A 25,639-nucleotide genomic window follows, 5' to 3' on the forward strand; every position below is an offset into this window, starting at 1 on the left:
ACCATAGCCCATAAACCTGCAGCCCTCAGTGTAATTTCATGCAGGTGGGGTGGGGGTGTGGGAGTCCAGAGAAAGAGAATGAGGGTGGGAGGGCGGTAATGGCTGGGAAGGGGGCGGGTGAAGCCCTCTGCAAGCAATCAGTTCCTGCCTCTGGCAAGGAGAGAAAGGGGGGCGGGCAAAATGGATAGAGCAATAGAAGGAGGGGAAAGAGAGAGAGAGAGAGAGATGGAGTGGCACAGAGACCAAGTGAAATGGGGTGGCAGAGAGAGAGGGAGAGGGAGATGCAGTCCTGCCATCTGGCAAACTCCATCCACTTTTGGCTCCACATATGGCTTCATTCACCAGTGGCTGCACCCCCACTACTGATTTTCCCCAAGGGTCAGGAGTTCTTCACAGGAAAAATCTTGCCCACCCCTGTTCTAGTCCAATGTTCTATTTGCAACAGAAGCACGGTTCTTTCGGCACTCGAAAGCAAGAGTGTCTCCTGGCACTGAAAGGCAGGCGTAAAGGCAACGGCCATCCCCAGTTGTTTGTACCCAGCTTTGAGAATTCAGAGAAATGCCTTGCTGCCAGACTAGCGCATCAATGTACCGGCCATCCAGGCACACAAGGGTGTAGTGTTCAGACTTTGCTGAATCGGCAGCCAGGTGGCCATTGACTCGGCTGCTAAGAAGGAATTACTGTTGGCCCCAAGCCAAAGAACTCATCGTCTCATTGTGCACTTGCAGCGTTCAACCCTATGAGATCATGCTTTCTTATACCAAAGAGATGGCAGGGAAACCTCACATACATACCAAGTACAAACCCTTTGCAGTGACTATTGTCCTTTGGTGACATAAAACAGCAGCCCAAAGCTTAACCCAAAGTATTAAAAGCAATCATGACTGGCTGTTTCCATAATACTCAGGCAAAGCCCTCTGTGAAATCAGAGCAGCTGAGTCAATGGCGGGAAGAAGGCAGCCATGATACCTCAGTAGGGGTGCACGAAAGTCACTTACCTGGTCTCGCAGCTTGCTTCGCGGTGGGGGGGAGGCGCTTCGCTGCTCCCCCCGAAGTTCAGGCCGGGGGGGGGAGGCTTTCCTCCTCGCCCGGCCGAAATTCAGGCCGGGGAGAAGCGCCCCGTCTCCCTGGCCACGAACTTCAAAAGAAAAACACACACACAAAAACGCCCCTGTGATAGGCTACGTAACGATTAACGTAGCCTATCACGGCTAGATCTGCAAAGTCAGCCATGATAGGCTACGTTAATCGTCACGTAGCCTATCACGGGTGACTTTGAAAAAAAAAACGCGTACGCAAATGGCGGCCCCCATAGGGAGCCGCCATTCGCGTTCCTTATTTGGTCCCTGTAGTCTACGTAAAGATTTACATAGACTACAGGGACCAAATAAGGAACGCGAATGGCGGCTCCCTATGGGGGCCGCCATTAGCCATACGTGCTTTGTTTTTTTTTTAAAGTCACCCATGATAGGCTACGTGACGATTAACGTAGCCTATCACGGCTGACTTTGCAAATCTAGCCGTGATAGGCTACATTAATCGTTACGTAGCCTATCACAGGGGCGTTTGTTTGTTTTTTACTTTGCTTGTAATGGCAGCGGTGGCAGCCGGTCGAAAGAGCGGCTGCTGCCCCCGCCCCTGACGAAGACCTGCCGAACCGCCGCTGGGACCCGCCGCCGGGAGGGACATTCGTGAAAGGTAAGTCCCATCCCGGGGGGGGGGGCAGAGAATTTCTCCCCGAACAACCTTCGGAGGACCGAATGCGTTGGCGCTCGGCACCCCGAAGTTTCGGGGAGAAATTCTCCCCCATCCCTATCTCAGGCAAAGTCCTCTGTGACATCAGAGCAGCTGAGTCAATGGCAGCCAGAAGGTTTCCATGATACTCTGGCAAAGCTCTCTGTGACATCAGAGCAGCTGAGTCAATGGCAGCCATGACACCTCAAGCAAACCCTTCTGTAACACCAGAGCAGCTGCGCCAATGGCAGATATTTATTTTAGGGTAATTTTAGAAATGTGATGTTTTTAATGTTGAATTTTATTGTATGAACCGTTTTTAGTGTTGTACATTGTCCAGAGTGGCTGGGTGACCGGCCAGATGGGTGATTAATAAATTTAATAAATCAATAAATCAGTATGTATGTATGTATGTATTTATGGCAAATGATGAATTAGGCCTATTACCTCAGACCCCCCTAATCTCAGGGGCAGGTTTGCAGGTCTGTTTTGGCAGAGGACTGGCTGGGAATGCACTAGTAAGAAATGCCTACTGTCCCATCAGAGCAGGTTAAGCAAGCCTCAGGACAGATGGGGCAGGCAGTGAGATCCAAGGGCCACAAAGAAGGAGCTTCAGTACTACTCACTACAGGATCCTTCTGAGATTGTAGTGGGAATGAGGTACGCAGATTACATATTTCTCAAACCAATCCAGTTTCATGGCATCTGTGTGCAAGATGAGGGCACGCCACTGCAGTCAGGAAGAGCCAAAAGCCACACTTGTTACGTTTAAATGGAGGCTGAGACTGTGAAGTCATCACCCAGTGGTTCCCCCACTAAGGAATGCAAGCTTTACAGGAGTAAAAGACTTGAGTTCCCAATAAAACTGCACACACTGGCAGCTGTGAGGGTGAGCAGGCAGCAAGGTGAGAAGGGGAGGTGAACATCCACTCAGGTCACAACGTGGATCATGGCCTGAGTCTGTAGAACAGCCTGTGTTAACTGGGGCTGACTAGAGATACCAGCCAATGGGAGCTTCCCTCAGATCCTACAAGAGAGCCGAGTGGGGGAAATGGCAGCAGAAGTAGAGAACGCATGCTTACCCGTGCACACGCACCCCCCCCCAAAGAGAGTCTTGTTGCACCTTAAAGGGTAATAGATTTATTGTGGCATTATGTGTTCATGGACTGGAGCCCATTGCCTCATATGGCAAATACAGACACATAGACACACAGAGGTTTAAAAACCCCTGTCAACAGTAGAGACCAAAGGCCCTGAAATACAAGTTACAGTTGGTGACACATGACCGCCACTGTTAACCATCTGTTTTCTCTGAGCCGAGACTGCTCAGCCGAAGTGCCTCCCTTCCCCATTTCACCATCACATTTGCAAGCAGTGAAGTTGGGGGAGGGGGCATTTTAGCTATGTTGGGGGAGCTGATAAGGGCGCAAAATGGGGCCTTGCCAGCCGTATTCTCCTCAGAGACCAGCGACTGCTATATTTCCCCACCACCACACCCATGCCTATAAAACTCCCCCTTGAAACGATGATACAGGGTGACGTAGCACAAACCCTGTTCAGGCGTCATGCCCAAATAGGGTATATTGACACTTGCAATGGGTAAGGCCCGGGCATGTCAGTTCCACCTCCAATGTGTCCTTATGCGCCACCCCACCCCCTCAGACCTGACCTTGCCTCGCCTCACTGAACAGCAAGGTCTGAAGGGGGCATCCGCTCATGTTGGCTTGAATGCCAGTAGAAAACACGGTGCACTCAAGAACTCTGATAAAGCAGGGTACCCAGTTGCAGTGCCAGCTCCAGGTTTTCGGGGGCCCTTGGCATCTTGCTCTCAATGGACCCCCCTCCTTCAGTAAGTCTGCCTTCCCACCACCATTGTCCCCAGCTGCTCTTGCTCTTCATCCTCTTCCTCATCATTGCTTTCACTAGCTTGCTTGCCAGGCAGACAGCCAGGGAGCAAATAGGCCATGGCATCTCCTGCTCCTCCTCCTCACCACTGTTGTCTGAGGAAGCGGAACAAGCAGGAACAGTGGTGAAGAGGAGCAGCAACTCCAGAGGGTTCTTTTCAGCAGGCCCCTTCTGGGATGGGAGCCCTTGGAGATGCCCGACCATGCCTAACCTTGATGCCGGCCTTGCCCAGTCATATGGAGGTTTATACAAGCCAACGCGAGTAAAAGCCCCCTTCAAACCTCCTGGTGCAATGGGGAGAGCTTGGGAACTGAGGAGGCAGGGATGAAGATGTTGAGGGTGGGGCCAGCATGTGCACCCCTGCACCCCTTACACCTGTTGATATATCTTGCTCAAGCATAACCCCTGAACAGGACTATTTTTTAAGGGGAATTTGAGGTGGGGGAAGATGTTGGGAAGAACGCTGCTGCCAGAGAAGCACTACAGCTGCAAAACAGATGGGGTGAAAGAAGGTGATGTGGAGGAAGGGGGTGAAGTTTCATCCCCAGAAGGTCCCCCTGCCCACTCAAAACAACAACAACAACAACAAACCCACAGAGAACTTTGGGTGTAGCCTTAATGAATGCACATTAGGGTTGCAAAACTCAGCCAATCAATAGGTAAGATCAAGGGCCAGCAACTTGTGGCCCTCCAGTTGTTTGGTCTATGACTCCCATCATCCCTCACCATTACCTATGCTGGGTGGGGATGATAGGAGCTGTAGGCCAAAACTCCTGAAGTGTCACTATTTGTCCACCCGAGTTAGAATAATCAATTAAAAACATTTTAATCTTCCAAAAAAATGCCCCCAATTAATTGGACTGTAGATTTATTTTTGATTTATTTTTAAATACAGGTACTTATGAAAACTGCAGATGGAAAATGCCATCTTAAAAGAGATGGTCCTTCATGTGAGAGAACAGGGAAGCACCTTCCTAAGAGGGGGCTGGCTATGAGTCATGTATGCATCTAGAAAGAAAGAAAACATTTCTTTCTCACATGCAAATGTATGCATATTTAATCGATTGATCCATTAAAACTATGATTAACTGGCTTTCTTTTATCAGTCCTTTAATTTTTTTCCTTTTTCACCCCTCCCTCCTGAAAAAGAAGGCCATTTTGCCTAATATCCTCCACCATTATTTTGTGGTGCAGCTATTTTCCCACAATGCCCTGGAACATCTAGAGCATTGTGTGTGTGTGTGTGTGTGTGTGTGTGTGTGTGTGTGTGGTGGGGGGAAGATACAACATGGCGGCCAGGTTGTCAACACAAGAGCTCTGCTGTTGCTGCTTCTCTTGCTTGCAGAACAAAAGAAGGAAGCTGTCCCTCCCTGAGAAACTGTTGGAGCATTTCCCCTTCAGAGAATATCCCTGTGACATCTCCCGTGCCCCCTCCAACTTGGCAGCCTGTGAATAGGTTTGAGAATTTTAGGAGACCATTTTTGCCAACTGAGGATAACACTTCGTGCATCTGAGTACATACCAGTTCTGTTTTCAGGTGCCCCGAAGTTCTGTCTCTCGCTCTCTTTTTCTCTGTGTGTGGGTGTGTGTGTGTGAGAGAGAAAGAGAGACTGCTGTAATACAGCGGTGGGAACTGGGAAGACTTCAGGCTTTTTTTTTTTAACCAGTACCCAGAGATCCACCTACTGGAGCCTGGTGCAAAAGGCAGACCCTTGGAATTCAAGCCCAAGAATTTGTTTTGAGTACCAGAACTTAGGGATGGACGAAAGGGACTTACCTGGTCCCGCAGCTTGCTTCGCGGTGCGGGGGAGGCTCTTCGCTTCTCCCCCCGAAGTTCAGGCGAGGGGGGGAGGCACCCCATCCCTCGCCGCCGAAATTCAGGCCGGGTAGGAGCGCCCTGTCTACCCGGCCGCGAAAAAAAAAGGAAAGTAAAACAACAACAACACACACCCGTGATAGGCTACGTAACGATTTACGTAGCCTATCACGGCTAGATTTCCAAAGTCAGCCGTGATAGGCTACGTAAATCGTCACGTAGCCTATCACGGGTGACTCTGAAAAAAAAAAAAGCACATACGCAAATGGCGGCGCCCATGGGGCGCCGCCATTTGTGTTCCTTAGTTTGGCACGTCTAGTCTACGTAAAGGTTTACGTAGACAACAGCGAAAATAAGGGAACGCTATTTGCGTTGCCCTTATTTTCGCCGTAATCTACGTAAATCTTTACGCAGACTAGACGTGCCAAACTAAGGAATGCAAATGGCGGCGCCCCATGGGCGCCGCCATTTGCGTACGCGCTTTTTTTTTCCCCCCAAAGTCACCCGTGATAGGCTACGTGACGATTTACGTAGCCTATCACGGCTGACTTTGGAAATCTAGCCGTGATAGGCTACGTAAATCGTTACGTAGCCTATCACGGGTGTGTTTTGTTTTTTTTGTACTTTCCTTTTTTATTTTGCAATGGCGGCGGCGGCAGCCGGTCAGAAGACTGGCCGTCGCCCCCGCCGAAACGCTGCTGAACCGCTGCCAGGACCCGCCGCTGAGAGGGACATTCGCACGAGGTAAGTCCCGTCCCGGGGGGGGGGGGGGGCCAGCGGAGAATTTCACCACCAATTTCGGGGGGCCGAATGTGTTGGCATTCGGCCTCCCAGAGATTCGTGGAGAAATTCTCCGCCATCCCTACCAGAACTGAATGAAGCTCACTGTCCTTCCACGCAAGAATCCCCTCCTGGTTACCACAAGCTTTCTACATTTCAGCAGTATAATTCAGGGTGGGGTGGAGTCATGTGGTTGCGGCTATTGCCAAACAACTGGGAGTCAGAAATCCTTGCCAGTCGACTACAGCCACCCAGAGATCTCCCAGTATATCCAGACCTACTTTCTGCCCTCCCATGCTGTAACCTGCTAAACATGGCTACAGTGGAGGCTGGTGGCCCCGATGTCAGTGGGGTAGTGAATCCACTCCGGGTTTCAGTCAGAACCAGTCAGAACTCTGCTTTGCACCTTGGATAGCTCCTTTAGGGTCCTGACTGGTTCTGACAGAAACCTGGAGTGGATTCATCACCCCACTGATGTCAGAGGCACCAGCCTCCACTGCCCTCTGGAATTTGGCAGAATCAGAGAGACTGTGTTATATTCTTTTAAAAAAGGACAAGGTAGGTAATTCATTCCTGCCCAGAGAAGGTCTGAGCTGTCTTCTCTCAAGCTTCTTCAATTAATTGGCCTCACCAGACCTTTCCTTCACTTCGCTCCTTGTTAAAGGTTTGTCGTTACTGTGTTACTCTTAATAAACTTTATTTTTTATAAAAAAAGACCCATGCACTCATGCACTCATCCCTCCCCCCCCGCCCGCCCACGCACACACAGAAAGAAACCTTTTGCCAAAATATACACTATACACAGGCGAGTCCATCCATTCACATGATATATCTATGTACACAGTCTCTAGGAACAGTCTGCTGAGCGGAGTGCACAGGGAACCAATGGGCGAGAGCGGAGGGAGGCATGTATTAACAGATATGAGCCCAAACCCATCACGGTTTCAAGCACTTCCCCTTTTTCTCCCGCCTCTGCAGTTTCCGAAGGCGCCGGGTCCAGGCGTCCCGCCACTGGATCACCAGGCTGTTCTTGTCCGCCATTAGCCCCGGCCGGTCGGTGGGGTTTTCGCTGATGCCCATGACCAGGTACTTCCTGCTAATCTGGATTTTGGGGCATTTGCAGGCCAAGTCTTTCATGTGGATCCAGAGGAAGTTGTCACCCCGTTTGACCCGCTCATCCCTGCACTTGTAGACTGAGAGGATGTTGACGGTGAACTTCGCCCAGTTGGCCACGGTCTCCATGTCTAAGACGTTGACTTGGACAACTGAAGGGAGAGTTTGAGGAGAGAGAGCGAGAGAGAAAGAGAAAGAGAAAGAGCTGTAAGACTACTAAGCAAGTAGTCAGCAGCAAGGAGCTGACACTGAATATTTTGAGTCAATGCTCAGGTTCATGTCATAGGAAGCCCCATGGGTGAGTGGCTCCCAAGTCTGGGAGATAGGATCATTGCCTGTTCTGGATGGGGTTGCACTCCCCTTGAAAGATCAGGTTTGTAGTTTAGGGGTACTCCTAGATCCATCACTGTCAGTGGAGGCCCAAGCAGCCACTGTGGCTCGGAGTGCCTTCTACCAGCTTCGGCTGTTCGCCATCTATGGCCTCTCCTGGACAGAGATAGCTTGGCCAGAGTGGTACAGGCATTAGTAACCTCAAGACTGGATTACTGCAATGCGCTCTATGTGGGGCTGCCCTTGAGGCTGGTCCGGAAGCTGGAGCTAGTGCAGAACGCAGCAGCTCAGCTGTTGTCGGGAGCTGCCCCTTTTCAGCATGTAACTCCTCTGCTGAGGGAACTGTACTGGCTGCCTATTCGCTACTGGGCCAGGTTTAAGGTTTTTGTACTAGTGTATAAAGCCCTAAACAACTTGGGACCAGGATACTTGAGAGAGCGCCTTCTCCCTTATCAACCTGCGTGGTCACTGAGGTCATCAGACAAGGTGTTCCTGGTGATTTCACATGGACCTACACCCAGTTGGAATCCACCCAAAGTAGATCCTTCAGGTGCCCTCTCTGTGGAACTCCCTGCCTCTGGATGTTAGGCAGTCACAAACATTATTTTGTTTCCGGTGCCTGCTGAAGACACCAGAAGGCTTGTTACATTTCAACAAGCCTTCCCCAATTGACCAAACATGGTTTTTATTGGTATTTTATTGGTATTCTGTTGGTTCTTTCAGAAATTATTCTGTGGGTTCTTTTAAAAATTAATATTGTGTTTTATTCCTTTTATCTTTCATTGTTAAGTGCTCCGGAATCTGTTCAGACATGGAGCAGAATATAACTATTGTAAGTAAGTAAGTAAGTAAGCAAGTAAGTAAGAAAATATTCAATGAACAAAGGGTTGTTGCACTGTCATGAGATTTTGCAGCCACACCCCATGTATAAACGATGCACACTGTTCCTTAGGAAATGTGGGCCTTGGAGATTGCCACTCATCTTAAAAAGTTAGGAACATAGGAAGCTGCCTTATACTCAATCAGACTGTTGGTCCATATAGCCCCATATTGTCAACACTGACTGACAGCTGCTCTCCAGGCAGAATTCTTTCTTAGCCCTACCTGGTGATGCTGGGGATTGAACCTGCGACCTTCCGCATGCAAAGCATGCAAAGCTCTACCACTGAGCTATGGCCTCTCCCTAGTCCTTTTGAAAGCTAGATAGACCAAAGGTCCTTTGCCTTCAAAAGGATTACAAACCTGCCAGAGGCAACCTGCAATGAGGTAAGGTGAGGCATCTTTGTGCCTGATTCCCTCCCCAGCTTAGAGATGTCTGGCGCAGTGAAATCCTGCCCTTTGGGGGCTTGACGGATTTCCCCTGAGCCCTTGGCTCAGCTTGCTTTAGTGAGTTGAGCCACAGGGCAGAACTCATGGGCACCATGCGGAAATGGCTCCCTTTCCCTCCTGGGACCCAAGAAGGAAAAGGAGCCACTTAGCAACCCCACTGTTGCTGTGCACACAAACGGCTCCTTTCCCTCCTGGGACCTGGGAGGGAAAAGGAGCCGTTTGTGCGCACATCAGCGGTGGGGATGGAGAAGGAGCGTGGCCAGCTTGAGTTGGGCCAGCTCATGGATGAGTGGCCTGGAGTCCAGGGGCCGAGCCAGTGAAAACTTGCCGAGCTCCACCCCTCCAATGGATTCCTCTGACATCCCTCCCCCAGCTTTCCCATGAGACTCCAACCCCTTGCCCCCTCACTCCCTTCCATGAGTCTCTATCCCACCCACTTCAATTCCCTTACCTTGCTGCTGCACTGGCAGTGGCAGCAGGGGGAAGGAAGAGTGGGCAGTCTCTCTTTCCTTTGGCACCTGGCCTTTAGCACTGCTATGGCTGCGAACCAGGGACACCAGGAGGTGTAGTTTTCCCAGCGCTCCTGGTGAATAAGGAGCACTGGGAAAACTACAGTTCCAAATACTCCTGGTGGCTGGTTTGCAACCATACCTGAATCAAGTGCTGGAGGAGAGGTGAGAAAATGACCTTGCTTGCTTTCTCCCTCCCTCCTGGCCTCAGTGCCATGTTAGGAGGTGGGGGATGGAGGAGCAGGAACCTCACGGGGGAGGAGGGCTGCGGGAGGGGGGAGTTCTTATTCAGGAGAATTCTGGGATGGTGTGTGTGTGTGTGCTGTATCTGAGGTGAGCATTACAAGTTGCTGAGTCTTGTATTTCAAGCCGAAATATATGAAATTGGAGGGTGATTTCTCTAGATACACCAGCCCAAGACATTTTGCTGACTGAGTCAAAGAACAAAGATGGCGCCCCTCCCATTCTATGCACAAAAGCCAACTGAAACTGGCAGCTGAACCTTTCTCTGACTCTAGTGATGAAACAATGTAAGTCCTACTTAGAGTACATCCATTGAAATGAATGGAACTTCAACATGGAAATTCCATGGAAAGTTTATTGTGACTAAGTCCTATTCATTTCAATAGGTCTACTCTAAATAGGACTTATGTTGGATTTTACCCACTGTCTTCTACCACACCTGAAGGCATCAGGCTAGCTTAGGGAGTGCAGGCCACATGAGGCACAGCTTCCTCCTCCAGAACCTTGCTGCCACCTCCCAGGATCTGCCACTTGAGGCAACTGCCTCACTCTGGCTAATGGTAGGGCCGGCCCTGTAGATCATTTGTTGTTATCTCCATGTATCTACCCAACAGCCATTTTTGCTGCCTAACGACTTTGTCATTTTTTAAATTATGGTTTTTATATGTTTGTTTTATATTGCCTTCTGGAGCCTGACTGACAGAAAGGCAGACTATGAATGTTTTAAAGAAATAAATGAATGATATCTGATCGCAATTATCTGCAAGGATAATTATTGTGCCTCTGTAAAAGAGATCTTTCTTCTTCTTCTTCTCTCAACTTTGCTGCTGCCACCCCGTTTCACAGCCATCTGACAGCTATTTCTATTCCCATTCCTTTCCATCTTGCCAAAAACATCTTTTCGGCTGGAGCCAAGGAGTTCCTGTGGAAGATCAATCACAACCCTCAGTCTTTTTAGCGATCCTCCCTCCACTCCAAAAAGTGAATGTTCTTGTGTCAGGGTGATTTACAACCTGCAGTCAGGATGCCCCAAGCCCAAACTTCACACACATCCCATCCCATTCAAGTCTCCTCTCCTCCCCCAGCAGCCACCGCACACACCTTGCAAGAAAAGCAGCGAGAGAAAATGTTCTTTTTAACATATTTGGCAGACAGGGAGGCACTGTGGGTGGGGGTGAAAGTGCACAAAATGTTTTTGTAGGTTGGAGGTGTTGTTGTGTGTGTTTGAATTTTGAGCTGGGCAAACGAGGCAAGATTGGCAGCCTCTGGAGCTGGGGGTCGGGGGGGGGAGAGCTGTAACAAGCATGGGGAACGTGGAGAAGATGTCCCCTACTTAATTTAGGACAATCCTGAGTCATCTTTGTCTCCCTGCATTGCTTGCATGTTCTACCTATCCTTGTTTAGTATCCGCTCCCCACGGGAATCAGTGATTACGCAAAACAACTTCACACATGTCTTATTATGGCTTAAGAATGGGGCCTTAGAGCATATGAAGAGTGCCCTCCTTTCACTACAACCAGCCCCTATGCAACTTGGATGAAGGCAGGGCTGGGCCAGCCCCACACCACACCTCAAAATTGTAAAAAAATTAAAAACAAAATGGCATCTGTAGTAGACATTTTGAAGCTCCGTAGCTACTACGGAGCACCAGAAGGGTCAAAATTAGCTTGAAAACAAGCTAATTTCAACCCGTTTGGTGCTCTGTAGCCATTTCAGATGCCATTTTAAAAATTATTATTACTCGTAGAAACATTCTTCTTATTTTATTCTTTTGATGCCATGGGGAGGAAGAGGTGTGGCCTGTGGGTGGGGCTCGGGGGGCTCGGGGGGGGCAAAAATACCCCTGGTCTTCCCAAAGTTGCCCACCCCTGGATGAAGGGGAAGTGATTCGCTTGGGAGACGCACCTTGCAGGCAAGCTAGCTGTAGTTTTGGGAAGCTCTAGTTTTTGATCAGCAGATTTGGACCGTCTGGTTGTCAGTGGCTCCATCACTAGGGTTTGCTTAAGGCCCAGAAGCAGGGGATAAAAGAAGTATATGGCAAACTGGGCTCTTCCTGGCCAACCAGAGGGTAAGATTGGAAAGGAGAAGATCCTGAGGATGAAGTTCCAGATTTGACTACTGGTCCATTGCATTTGTGATGGAGGTGAGCAGAGCTACTCCTTACCGTAATCTTTCTTGCAGTACTTTTTCATGTTAATTTTGTAGTTGCCTTTGGCTGGCTTGCAGTAGGAGTCACAGTCTGCAGGGGACAGAAGAAACAACATTAGAATGACCACGATGAATGTCCTGGAGTGGCAGCAACACCATCATCGTAGCCTGTATTGCTCGGAGGACAGAGGAGAGATGAACAAATTTGTCCATCTCAGTTTCAGTTTGTCTCACTTTCTCATTTTTCCAATTCTTCCATCATTCCATCGCAACAGTTTGCAGCTTTAAAAGAAAAGAAAAAAGGCACGAAAATCCGTATACATTTTCGTGTTCATTTTTCTGTATAGATGCATTTTTATATGTGACTTTGCCTATTACAAGTATTTTTTTGCAAAACAGTTTCCCTTATATGATGATTTTGGGGTACGCTTTTTCAACTAATATACGCATGTTTGTGTCTGCACATTCTAACATTGTGTCTGCACATTCTAACTCTTAACATTGACATTTTTGTATACTTTTTGTTTGGGCAATTGCATTGCAAAATTCCGAGCAATGTGAACAGCTGTGTTCCAGTTTGCATGTTAGGTCAGGATGTGCATATTTGGTAAGTGGGTATTAAAATGTGAACTGAATGACATTTGTCCCCTTCCCTGGTATGGAGAGACACCGATACCAGTTAGGGCCACACTAGATATTCCCAACCCCATGCTTCCCTTCTGAGGTTAATGCAGGGGATGGGAAGAGACACATATAGGGGATGATCAACAGGCAACTGCTTAATCCTTTCCTCACTCATTGTGTGTTCCCTGCAAATGCCTTTCAACCTTTTTTTTTGCCACTCCTAGGCTCAAGACCAGAAGTGAACCCAGTTGGCAGTGTGTGTGTGTGTGTGTGTGTGTGGAATTGGAAAGGAGAATTGGCAGGCACCAGAGAGTTTAAGAACCCTTTCCCCTTGGCCATCGATATCCCCACACCACATTCCCCTATTATCTCAGCAGAAGAGGGAATATTTTGACAAGGATGAGGGTAGTGGATATAATGTGGGATGAGCACAGTGAGAATGGGTTTGGAGAAAGGCAGCCTTGAACCTTAAGAGATTGTAGATTTTCCAAATTTATTTCACATCAATAAGGGCTAGAAGCTTGGGTGTTGTTGTTGTTGTTTTTAAAAACCACAAACACGGGATTCTCATGAAGCCAATTGATACTGCCGGTGTATGTCCCAAATGCAGTTTCAGGCAAACTGTTCTATCAGTTTGACAAACACTTAAGCTAGAGGCCATAAGAATTTTTTTTGTGAACAGGTTTCCTTCGGCTCCTCAAAAAGAGCAGCATACTTTCATAAAACCATGTAGCTGCTTCAAATGTTTGTACCCATTCAAATGTGGTGGCTGCTTAATTGGAACTTAAAAATCAACCGAGAGCTGTATCAGTTCAGCATGAACTGATGTTCTTGGGTAATGTAAGGTCAGCTCCTTGGCTCCAAAGGATAACATCTCATCATATTTGAGACGGATTTTCAGCACACCTTTAATCCCATATGAAGAAGCTTCACTTTACTGAGGTTTGAACAAATACCATTGGTACTTTAGAGCTGTAGGAAATGGCCTCCTAAAAATTCTCCATTCTATTTGTTGGTGGCAAAATTTGGGAAAGGGTGTTGCTGAATATTCTCAGGCATGTGTGAGTGTGTGTGTGTCGGGGGGGGGGGAGAGAATTCTCTAACAGTTTTTAAAAATAAAATCTCTCTAAAAATTCTCTTCTGATAAATTTTGCCACAGTTAATACTGAATGAAACTGATGGATGAAGGAAACAATGAGGTAAGAGAGGAGGATTAGAAACACTTGAGGCCAAGCCCTTTGCTTCCTTAAAACAATATTAAAATAATCTTAAAACAATCATTAAAATTGGATCCACAGCTATGCCACTTTATTCATGGGCAGAGAACCAGGCAGGCATTTCAGGAAACGTTTTCCAGGAGGGCCTGAAATTCTCCAACAGTTTTGAGTCCAAAAGAGAAATTTCTGAGAAATTTCAGTCTAGCCCTAGTTTTAGAGGGTTGTTGCACGAATGTCCTTTGCACTGAGGTATTGCATTTGTGGGGCTGAAGTAATACAGTGTCCTTCCCCAACTTGGTGCCCTCCAGATGTGTTGGACTACAACTCCCATCATTCCCACCCAGCATGAACATTCATGGGAGTTGCAGTCTGTCAGGGATCCCCTTATGACCTGCACCTCCTGAGGAACTCTTTAAGGATCTCTTGCCTCCTTAAGAGTCTTACCTTCCTTTTACCTTCCCCTTTCCAATAATGTGGGGTTTCTGCTGTAGACGTGGGGTGACTGACACTCTAGATCCAGGGTCTAACCACAACAGTTTACTGGTAAATTAAAGCACGCAAACCATAACTAAAGGTATTTACAAAATAGAGCCAATACAAAAGGCTTTTAGAGAAAATAATAGTTTCAAAAACGAAAGTTCCTCTACCCTTAGACTTCTCCAGCTTGCTTCTTCCTGTTCCCTCTTCAGGCTCTGCTCTTCCTGACTCTGCTCTCACTGCTCTGATCTTTCAGACTCTCCCTTTTTATGCCCTCCTCCCTCAAAACCAAAAGTACCATTTCAAACCTGAAGAAAGGAAACTTAACTGGGCAAATGAAAATGAATCTTAACCAGGGAAATGAAACTACTCCTCTCAGGGATACCCCCTCCCAACAAAAACAACAGCAACACTCCAGGCCTCTAGGCCTGACCTTTTTCTTTTCCTTACCTCTGAAGGCCTCAAACCTTCACACAATCCAACACATCTGGAGGGCACCAGGTTGGGGAAGGCTGTAATATGGGATATTCCTCCTGTTTTCTTTCATTGCTCCATCTATCAAGACTTAAATGAATGGCTTCATTTTTAATTGGGCTTGAAGCGCTTGTGAAATCAACAGAAAATGGAGCTTCTGTCTGCCTGTATTAATGGGGTAATAACAGGAGGGGAAAGTGTGCGTGCGTGTGTGTGTGCATGTAACAGAAAAGTGGAAGAAAACCAAAATAGAAAAAGTGGCTTTATTTTCTTTCACAGTGGTGCAACTACATCGATATATGGATTTTCAGAAGGATAACTTAGCATTTTATTGTGTGTTTTCTTTTATGATTGTATTTTATTGATGCTATAAAGACAATTATATTTAACTTGGCGGTAGAGTTCTTTATTTGTGTGCATGATGCTTTTGTTTTGTTAAGACCTAGGGTCAAAGCAATAAAATCTTGGTTTGACTGCAACCCTGAATATGTTAACTCCTGTACCGTTCTGACTATGAGAGAAGGTTGCCAAAGAAATACTGACTCTACTTTGAAGGGTAATGAGAAAAATGATTGGAGCACAGCCCACACCACCTCTTTCCAAATAACATTCTCCACTGAGAGAAATGTTGCCCACCTGTAACTGTTTTCTGAACACCTGGGACATTATGGACCCAAAGGTGGGATTCACAGTCAGAAACATAGCAGCAAAGTACTATTTCTATCTGAGAATTCAGAGCAGAAGAGAATCCTGGAATATCCTCCCTGGAGACTGGGCCACACCTCCAACATTTCATGGATAAATATAGGAACAGCCAACACATTCTAGACTCAAATGTAGCACAAGGAGCTCGCACAAGGAAAGCAGGAACTAAACATGCATTCAAAGGGATGGTTCCAGATGACAAATGTACTAAGGCAAGCCACACTAGGGAGGAATGAGAATTTCACTTCAGTTCACAGAACATCTGGAGTTCCCCCATTTGCAACCCTGAATGGGAACAGGAGCAAGTTTTTTTTTAAAAAAATGACCACACATTCCTGAACATGCAATTGCATTAGAATTAAGTGGCAATTAAAATTTAAAATGTACACTTTGAAATGTGGATTTTTCAAAAAATATGTGTTTTCCCACTTTAGACAATGGGGGAGGAGTGAACACTTTTGAAAAATGCGCATAGAAATGTTCACTTTTCCTGTTTGAAATGTGCACTTTCCCCATTTGAACGAACCAAAAAGTGGGTTGCAAACGAAAATGGGGGTGAGAGCCAAAATGTGTTTCGAAGTGAAGTTCAGAGAACTTTGGCAATATTGAACATCTCTGGTTCTCCCATACCTAAACTACATGCTACTTTACATCTATATACATGCAGTCTATCACATTCATATTTTTGGAGGTAGAGATGGACAGATGTCCTCCTGTCAGGGTTCTCCGGGTGTCCACCAAGCTACTGCCCCCGCTTGCACGCCTCTGGACCTGCATGCGTCCCCCCATGCTCGCCAAGCTGCCTGCCGCTACCCTGAGCCATCTGTGAGTGCCCGTCATTCCAGTGGCTACCATTTTGCAAAAAAAGAAAAAGAAAAAGGCAACTTGGGAACTTCCATAAATGTAATATTGTGTACATAGCAGCTGTGAAGACCCTATCTACAAAATATTAAAGGCATAAATGGCCCATTTCTTTCCCTCTGCAGAAGTCATCCTCCCATGTTCCTTGTTATAGGCTGGCTTATTGTCCCCCTGATTTAATTTCCGCCAGGATTTCACCAGAGCAGCTTGAGGTGCTGTAGCAACCTGTTCAGGATATAATTCCAGCACCCACATCCACAGAACCATTCCCCCATCATCTCAGCTTGGCCACAAAGGGTGTTGTATGTGAGTAGTGGGGTCCAGACAGTTCCGGATAGGGTGGCCAAAAACGAGAAAATACATGATAAAATATATAATCATAAGAAAGAGGACAAGAGAGGACACTTGTTGGATAAAATTTGCACATGCTAATTTATATGTATAGATGCAAGCTGAGAAATATTATAATTTATATAGAAATACAGTCCATCACACTATGGTTTGGATGACTGTCCAGGTGACTTGTGTGCCTGCCTGTTCAGTCTGCTGTTCAGGCATTAACTGTAGATGGGCAACAGTTCTGATGGTTCTTTATCATTAAACTGGAATTGGACAGGAGAGCCCTTCCAATAGAGGACACCTCCAAAGAGAGCATGGTCATAAGAACATGGATCAGACCCAGGGTCCATCTAGTCCAGCATTCTGTTCACACAGTGGCCAACCAGCTGTCAACTGGGAACCCACAAGCAGGACAGGAGCGCAACAGCACCCACCCACCCCAGCAACTGCTGTACTCAGCTCACTGCCAGCTCAGTGGCACCCCAGCTCACTGCCTCTGATACTGGAGGTAGCACGGGACTAGTAGCCACGGATAGCCTTCTCCTCTAGGAATTTATCTAACCCCCCATTTAAAGCCATCCAAATTAGTGGCTATTGCTATATATCTTATGGTAGCAGATTCCATAGCTTAACTATGCACTGTTTGAAGAAGTCCTTCCTTGGATCTGTCCTGAATTTCCCACCAATCAGCTTCATGGGATGACCTCATTGGGTTCTAGTATTAAGAGAGAGGGAGGAAAATGTCTCCCTTTCCACTTTCTCCATGTCTCCCCTTACCCACCTTATCTCGAAGCTAAACAATCCCAGCTGTTGTAACCTCCCCTCATGTGGGAGTTGCTCCAGCCCCTTGATCATTTTAGTTGCCCTTTTAGTTTTTCAAACAGAGGACTGACCTCTATAAAAGAAGACACATGGCCACCCTCAGTCTGGAGATCCTTGCTTAGGACCATTGTTGCTTAAAATGGAATGTGCATGTGCAGCCAGACATCCGTGTGCCTCAAAGGCGCTGCCACATTTGAAGTGCCGCTCCTAAGAACGTTCCACATTCTTACTTTCCTATGAAAACAATGGAGCTTAATTGCAAGGTTAGTGCTTAAAGGGACAAATTAAACAGTTAAAACTAAACAGTAAAACTAAAAGGTAAATAGCAGCTATGGGGGGGCAGGGCAATTGGAACCATGGAAGGAGGCAGAGAAGGAATTTAACCCTTTGCCCCTGCCACAGTCCTGCTCTATATCCAGTGGAGTAGTGATCATTTTTGAAGTGCAGATGCTCATTCTGGGAGTCCCCATAGACAAGTCCCAAGGACAGTCCATATATGTCAGTTGCTGGGAAATCTGGCCCTTTTTGGGCTTTCCTGAAGTCTGCGGTGCCCCCAACTTGGCTTGCAATTGCGAGCCAAGCCATGGGTTTTTCTGGAAATCCAGGAACTTTTTTGGTTTCCTTTAAAATTTGCATAAATAGACATTTGCACAAATAATGGCTGTAATTTGCATAATTTGCACACGTTGCACATGTCGCAAATTATGGAAACCGCTGCTGAAATTTGCACAAATTATGCACATTGTGGCTCACATTTGCGCAAATGTCAATTCACGGAAATTTTTAAAAAATACGGAAAATCTACCAGCTGGCTCAACTTGCTGCAGACCAAGTTAGACCAGCTGGTGGAAGATGGAATTGAATCTGGGGGGGGTGAGCTAATGAGTTTCTTGAACTCCTCCCCCCAATGGAATTCTTCCGACATCCCTAAAATCATATAAACAAACCAGTTCTAGCAGTTTACACCTCCACCAGAAGCACGTCTTTTGTAAAGCTCATTGCCCATTTGAGACCAAGCCACTGCAAAATATTTGGCGTTACAACAGGGAACTATATATTGTTGCTGGGAAAATTCACTTCCCTCCAGCTACTACGAGGGTTGCAACAAAGCTGAGAGGGAACAGGGAATTCTGTGGACGGGGGGTGGCAGATGACATCAGCAACCCTGCTAATCAAGTAGGCCCAGTGCTGCATCCCCACGAGCCCTGCCTCAGCTATACCACTGCCTTTATCCTCACCCCACTCCCCTGTGGCTGCCATTAGGGATGTTGGAGAAACCCGCAATGGAACCAAATGAGTTTGGATTTTCATGAAGCTGACCTATGGATTCTGCAGTGGACCGGTTTTTCCCCTGTTAGGCGAATTCTGCTGACTTGCAGACCAACTTTCTAACTTTCCCGAATTGTGAGCAAATTTTGTTGTACAAACATACGAATTAAAAAAAAAAAAACCTGGCCAAAAATGCACATCCCCCCACATTGGTTAAAGCATGAAAATGCACATTGGGGGGGGGGGGGGAATTTGCACATTTCTGCACGTGTGAATTTGCAGAACTGCGCATCTGTGTAGATGCAAAATTGTGCAAATTTGGGTTGAAGGGCCGATGACAGAATGAAAGGCGCCTGACAATTCATGTAACACAGACGGAACAGATTTTACACAGCGTGTACATCCCTAGCTGCCATTCACATCAGGAGGAAGCTCCCATTTGTGCCAAAGGGAGCTCTCCTCTCCATTTCAATAGCAACTTTAGGCTGGTGGATGGTTTGGATTGGGTGTAGGGTGGGGGCAAAGAGTGTGATCCTGATGCAGATGTCTCCCTCCCCTGTGGGTGCCAGGTATTAAACAGAGAATAATCCCATCACTGCCAATTCAGCACTTATTGTCACATCTAGCCTGGGATTCGGTTCATTTGATGCCAGCGGACGTTGGCATGCTTCCCTTCCTCTGAACTGCAGCCCACCACAACGGCACTGACAAGCCGCAGAGGGCTAGTGCGTTTTAGCTGGAGATCTATGGGGGGGATAGACGGGATGATTAACACTTCCCCGTCTTTCTGGTGCTGATGGCACAACGGAAGGCTGGGACGTGTCTCTGCCGCCACCCACAGTGGGCTTCCTGACACAGTCATGCTCTTTCACCCGCAAGCCGCTTAGACACCTGACTTTAAATAGCATGTCCGTGTCAGGATCCAAGCTCTCCTCCTTCCCTGGCCACCCAGCTCCCCTCCCTCCATTCCCTCATGCACGTTATTCTAGCAATAAAAGAAGAGAGCAGGGGGCATTTTCCCCTCTCCTTTTTTCTGTTCTCTGTCATCTTCCTTTGAACGTCTCAATTTGCCTCTCTCCAAAGGTTCCGTTTTGGCTGTGCTTCCCCCCCTGCCCCCAAACCCATCGTTCTTCCCTCTTTTCTTCCTCTTTCTTGGGTTCTCTCTGCTCAGCTTGGCGATGGCTAGCGCCATCTCCCCTGGGACGGGGCATGGAGTCAATGAAACTCCCTATTGTCTGTGATTTGCCAGAGGCTTTGGAGAAAGAGAGCTTGAGGGGGGGAGGGGGTAAATATACAACTTCTTCAATGTGCCAACTCCAAAAGGGAAGAATCCCAGATAGAATTATGATCCCAGCTGGATTTCAGCCTCTCTTGCCATTTCCACCCCATTCCCTTTTTATTCCGGCTTTTATGTTGTCTGCTCCAAATTTGTCATTGCTCAAAACCACTCAGCATGGAGCTAATTCTGCCCCAGAGGAGAGTGAGTGCAGCAATACAGACTCAGTTGCCCCTTTCCACCTCAGTCAGGCCTGCAATGGCCAGGCCTTTGTTAACTTTGTTTTGTGCTCCTGTTAAGTTTTTATGGGGTAATGTTCTGAGCCAAACCAACGCAACCTATATCATGGCTGAATCCTTGTAGCTCTTTTTCTCCTATTCCTTTTAAATTGAAATGTATGCGGACCATCCAAAAAGCTGACCTCCTGTTCCCCCTGCATGCTTGAGACCTTTCAAAGAGCTGCTCAGAGCTTTGGAAAACATGGCTGGAAAGAAGAAAGAAAGAAAGAAAGAAAGAAAGAAAGAAAGAAAGCAAGCATAGAATCGGTGAAGTGATCTATTTTATTAGGCCCACCAGTAGCTTAAAGAAGGCATGACTTTCAAAGTTCCACAGAACGCTTCATTAGGTAAAATGTGAGTTAAGGGTACAAACTGTCACCATCTTTTAACTCCTGGCTGGGGTTGAAAGATCAACTTTTATATCAGCTCAGTGCTTCTGTTTCAGGTTCTGGAAGTTTCTTCGATGTGGCCAAGAACAGGGCAGACATTTATGCATCACCAAACCAGATGAAAAACTAGGGCACCTGTTTACATGAAATGTGCATACTCAAATGTATATGTGCAGAGGTAAATTTAGAAAGACCTAGTATAAAGAAATGTAATATATTTCACCAAAGTGAGGAGGAGGAAGACTGTGACCAGCTGATCTGTGTATCTGCTCAGGTGCTAACTGTGGATGAGCAATTTCAAGGCCCCTGGGCTCACCCTTCTGATGGCTCTTTCCCTTTAAAATGGAATTGGACTGGACAGCCCTTCAAATAGAGGACTGTCCTCACTACTGTAGGACACACATGACAACCCCAGGCAAGAGAGGAAGTCTGAGTTCCCCTTCCTCTTATCCTGCACTGGGAGATTAATACAATCCCTGAGTAGATAGAGTGGCTGCTTGTTGTTGTTGTTCAGTCGTTCAGTCATGTCTGACTCTTTGTGATCCCATGCACCATAGCACGCCAGGCTTTCCTGTCCTGCGCTATCTCCTGGAGTGTGCTCAAGTCCATATTCATTGCATCAGTGATGCTATCTAGCCATCTCATCCTCTGCCGTCCCCTTCTCCTTTTGCCTTCAGTCTTTCCCAGCATCAAGTAGGGATGGGGAAGAATTTCTCCCCGAAACTTTGGGGGGCCGAGTGCCAACGCATTCGGTCCTCCGAAGGTTCGGGGAGAAATTTAAAACAAAAACAAAAACACACACCCGTGATAGGCTACGTAATGATTTGCGTAGCCTATCACGGCTAGATTTCCAAAGTCAGCCGTGATAGGCTACGTAAATCGTCACGTAGCCTATCACGGGTGACTTTGGGGGAAAAAAAAGCACGTATGCAAATGGCGGCACCCCATGGGCGCCGCCATTTGCATTCCTTATTTGGGCACGTCTAGTCTACGTAAAGATTTACGTAGACTACGGCGAAAATAAGGGCAACGCAAATAGCGTTCCCTTATTTTCGCCATAGTCTACGTAAATCTTTACGTAGACTACCCCTGCCCAAATAAGGAACGCAAATGGCGGTGCCCATGGGGCGCCGCCATTTGCGTACGCACTTTTTTTTTCCCCCAAAGTCACCCGTGATAGGCTATGTGACGATTTACATAGCCTATCATGGCTGACTTTGGAATTCTAGCCGTGATAGGCTACATAAATCGTCACGTAGCCTATCACAGGTGTGTGTTGTTGTTTTTTTACTGTACTTTTTAATATTGTAATGGCGGTGGCAGCAGCCGGTCGGGAGACCGGCCGCCGCCCCCGCCGAAACGCTGCTGCACCGTCGCCGGGACCCGCTGCCAAGAGGGACATTCGCCGAAGGTAAGTCCCATCCCGGGGGGGGGGGCGGGGGGCCGGCGGAGAATTTCCCCAACACTTTCGGGGGGCCGAATGCATCGGCACTCGGCCTCCCGAAGATTCGTGGAGAAATTCTCTGCCATCCCTGCTTGTAAAGCCTCATCAGACAACCAGTTTGCTTTCTTGCATTTCTTTTTCTTTGGGATGGATTGCGTTGCTGCCTCCTGAACAATGTTATGGACCTCCGTCCAGAGTTCCTCAGGCACTCTGTCTATTAGGTCTAATCCCTTAAATCTCTTCCTCACCTCCACTGTATATTCATAAGGGATATGATTTAGGTCATACCTGAACAGTTTAGTTTTCCCTACATGTAAGCCGAAATTTTGCAAGAAGCAGCTTATGATCTGAGCCACAGTCAGCTCCAGGTCTTGTTTTTACTAGGGATGTACGAAAATGACTTACCTTTCGGGGATTATGCTGATGGTGCGGTGGGAGGTGTTCCGTGTCTCTCCCGGAATCCTCGCCAGGGGGGGAGGCGCTCCGTTCCTCCCCCCCCGGAATCCTGGCCGGCCGGCTGTGCTCCGCAGCGATTCTGCAGAGCCGCCAGCCGGCTCCGCCAGCAGCCGGACATCCGGCCGCTGGCTAGCAGGGACGCAAATGGCGGCGGCTGTAGCCGCCGCCGTTTGCGTCCCTGCAGTCAGCCGTGGTACGTCACTGCTACCACGTGCTGCCACCACTGGTAGACGTAGCCTATCACGGCTGACTTAAAAAAAAGCAAACAAAATGCGCATACGGAAATGGCGGCGGCCATGGTCGCCACCATTTGTGTTCCTTATTTTGGCATGTCTTAGTCTACATAAATATTTATGTCTACGCTATTTGCGTTCCCCTTATTTTCGCCGTCTAAGTCTATGTAAATGTTTACGTAGACTAAGATGTGCCAAAATAAGGAACGCAAATGGCGGCGGCCATGGCTGCCACCATTTGCGTACGCACGTTTTTTTTTAAAGGCAGCCGTGATAGGCTACGTAAACATTTGCGTAGCCTATCACGTTTTTTAAAAAAAATCTAGCCGTGATAGGCTACGTAAATCTTTATGTAGCCTATCACATTTTTTTTTAACTGGAAATGGCGGCGGCAGCAGCTGGTCGGAAGACCGGCCACCGCCGCCGCCGCCGCCACCAGGAAGATCCGCCCAAGGTAAGTATCGTCCCGGGGGGGTGGCAGGGGGTTGGCATTCGGCCTCCCCGAGATCCATGGCAGAACTTTCGTACATCCCTAGTTTTTACTGACTGTATAGAGCTTCTCCATCTTTGGCTGCAAAGTACATAATCAATCTGATTTCGATATTGACCATCTGGTGATGTCCATGTGTAGAGTCGCCTCTTGTGCTGTTGGAAAAGAGTGTTTGCTATGATCAGCGTGTTCCCTTGGCAAAACTCTATTAGCCTTTGTCCTGCTTCATTTTGTACACCAAGGCCATGCTTGCCTGTCATCCTGGTGATTTCTTGACTTCCTACTTTAGCATTCCAATCCCCTATGATGAAGAGGACATCTTTTTTTGGTGTTCGTTCTAGAAAGTGTTGTAGGTCTTCATAGAACTGATCAACCTCAGCTTCTTCGGCATCAGTGGTTGGGGCATAGACTTGAATTACTGTGATGTTGAATGGTTTGCCTTGGATTCGTACTGAGATCATTCTATCGTTTTTAAGACGGTACCCCAGTACCGCTTTTCCCACCCTTTTGTTGACTATGAGTGCTACTCCATTTCTTCTAAGGGATTCTTGCCCACAGTAGTAGATATGATGGTCACCTGTATTAAATTTGCCCATGCTTGTCCATTTTAGTTCGCTGATTCCCAAGGTGTCGAAGTTCAATCTTGCCATCTCATGTTTGACCACCTCCAGCTTACCTTGATTCATTGATCTGACATTCCAGGTTTCTAAACAATATTGTTCTTTACAGCATCAGATTTTCTTTTCACCACCAGACACATCCACAGCTGAGTGTCCTTTCGGCTTTGGCCCAGCCGCTTCACTCTTTCTGGCGCTACTTGGAAATACCCTCCGCTCTTCCCCGGTAGTATATTGGACACCTTCCGATCTGAGGGGCTCATCTTCCGGCGTCATCTCTTTTAGCCTTGTGATACGTTCTATGGGGTTTTCTTGGCAAGGATACTGGAGTGGGTTGCCATTTCCTTCTCCAGCGGACCACATTCTGTCAGAACTCTGTGCCATGACCTGTCTGTCTTGGGTGGCCCTGCACAGCATAGCTTATGGCTTCACTGAGTTACGCAAGCCCCTTTGCCACAGCAAGGCAGTGATCCATGAAGGGGAGTGGCCACTTACACATTGCCAAAAAAGAGGAGATGTATCACTAAAAAAAGAGGACACCAATTTGCATAACATTTGCACATGCAAATGTATAGGTGCAAAATTAGAAATAATAACTGTAAGTTAAACAGAAAACAAGACATCCCAATGCGGGGAAGACTGTGACCAGATGACCTGTGTGCCTGCTTAGTCTGCTGTCCAGATGCCAACTGCAGATAGACAAGTTCAAGGCCCCTGCTGCTCTTCCTTCCTTATGGTTTGTTGACTTTAAACCAGACTTGGACTGGACATCTCTTCAGACAGTGGAACGTCCTCTGCCAACTCTCCAAAATACAGGACTGTTCTCTGTAAAGTAGGCTACTCAGCCACCCTATGAATAGATCCAGTTGCTACTGCTGTTGGGAATATTGCAACCTTGTCTGTAAGCTACAAGAAGGGGGCAGTGTTGCAGTTAGCTCATGGGAATTTTGACAGTAGCTAGCCTCAGGATCTCTATAGCCTACAATGTGGTTTCCTGTGATTTCTTCCTTTTGCTCCCCCCCCCCCACAACTTCCACCATTGCTGGGATCACATGTGTTTGCTCTCTCGCTCCTGCCAGTGTAACGGATCCCAAAATGGACTGAACAAACTCTGTTGAAATTCTACATTGTACCTGCATTTCATATGCAGGAATACTTGTGAGTAAAACTGTTTTCTTCACTGAAGAAGGGCGTGATCTCCTTTTGTTATTTTAAGATAGCCTGCATGCATGTAAACCCTCATTCTATTTTCCCTTTTGTTTTTACTCTGCTAATTGCCTTTCTAACAGGAAGCATCGTTACTAAATAAGCCCATCATATATCCAGCCAACATTCACGGCTTGGTGAGATTCCACCATGTGAGCAGTAGCAGCTAGGGTGGCCCGGGGGTGCCATGCCTCTCAGCATCCAGCACTAGCTCTCCTTTCCTCACACCTCAAGGAGAGGCCCTTTCCCCTCTACCCACCTCCGCTTTCGACACTGCCAAGCTCTGTTGAAGATAGCACTGTAGGGACTGTGTAAAACCCATTCTGTCTGTGTTTCACGGATTGTCAGGTACCTTTCGTTCCATCACCCGCTCATCAACAGAATCGGATTTTTTTGTTTCTGCATTTGTGCAATTTTGCATTTGTGCAATTGCACAATTGTGCAAGTTCACGTGTGCAAAAATGTGCAAATTCCCCCCAAATGCTCATTTTCATGCTTTAGCCTATGGGAGAAATGCACATTTTTGGCTGGGTTTTTTAAAATTTTGCATATTTT

The 25,639-nt window shown here is 47.3% G+C and overlaps 1 protein-coding gene across 2 annotated transcripts in view; it reads right to left on the reverse strand.

Moving 5' to 3' along the window:
* Positions 1–6,829: 6,829 nt before the first annotated feature.
* NTN3 (netrin 3) overlaps positions 6,830–25,639 on the reverse strand; it is a 191,673-nt gene continuing 172,863 nt past the window's right edge. The window contains exons 6-7 of one of the 2 annotated variants that reach the window (XM_084818726.1): positions 11,924–11,998; positions 6,830–7,500 (exon numbers count right to left, since the gene is read on the reverse strand). In XM_084818726.1, coding sequence (XP_084674852.1) covers positions 7,172–7,500; positions 11,924–11,998 — 404 coding nt within the window. In that variant the 3' untranslated portion in view covers positions 6,830–7,171. Of the gene's footprint in view, positions 7,501–10,517; positions 10,682–11,923; positions 11,999–25,639 lie in introns of those variants that run through there. The other variant, XM_084818727.1, reaches the window with a different exon arrangement.

Source organism: Heloderma suspectum, chromosome 12 (genome assembly GCF_057233095.1).
Source record: "Heloderma suspectum isolate Gila_16-S chromosome 12, 16-S_ref, whole genome shotgun sequence".
Taxonomy (NCBI): Eukaryota; Metazoa; Chordata; class Lepidosauria; order Squamata; family Helodermatidae; genus Heloderma; species Heloderma suspectum.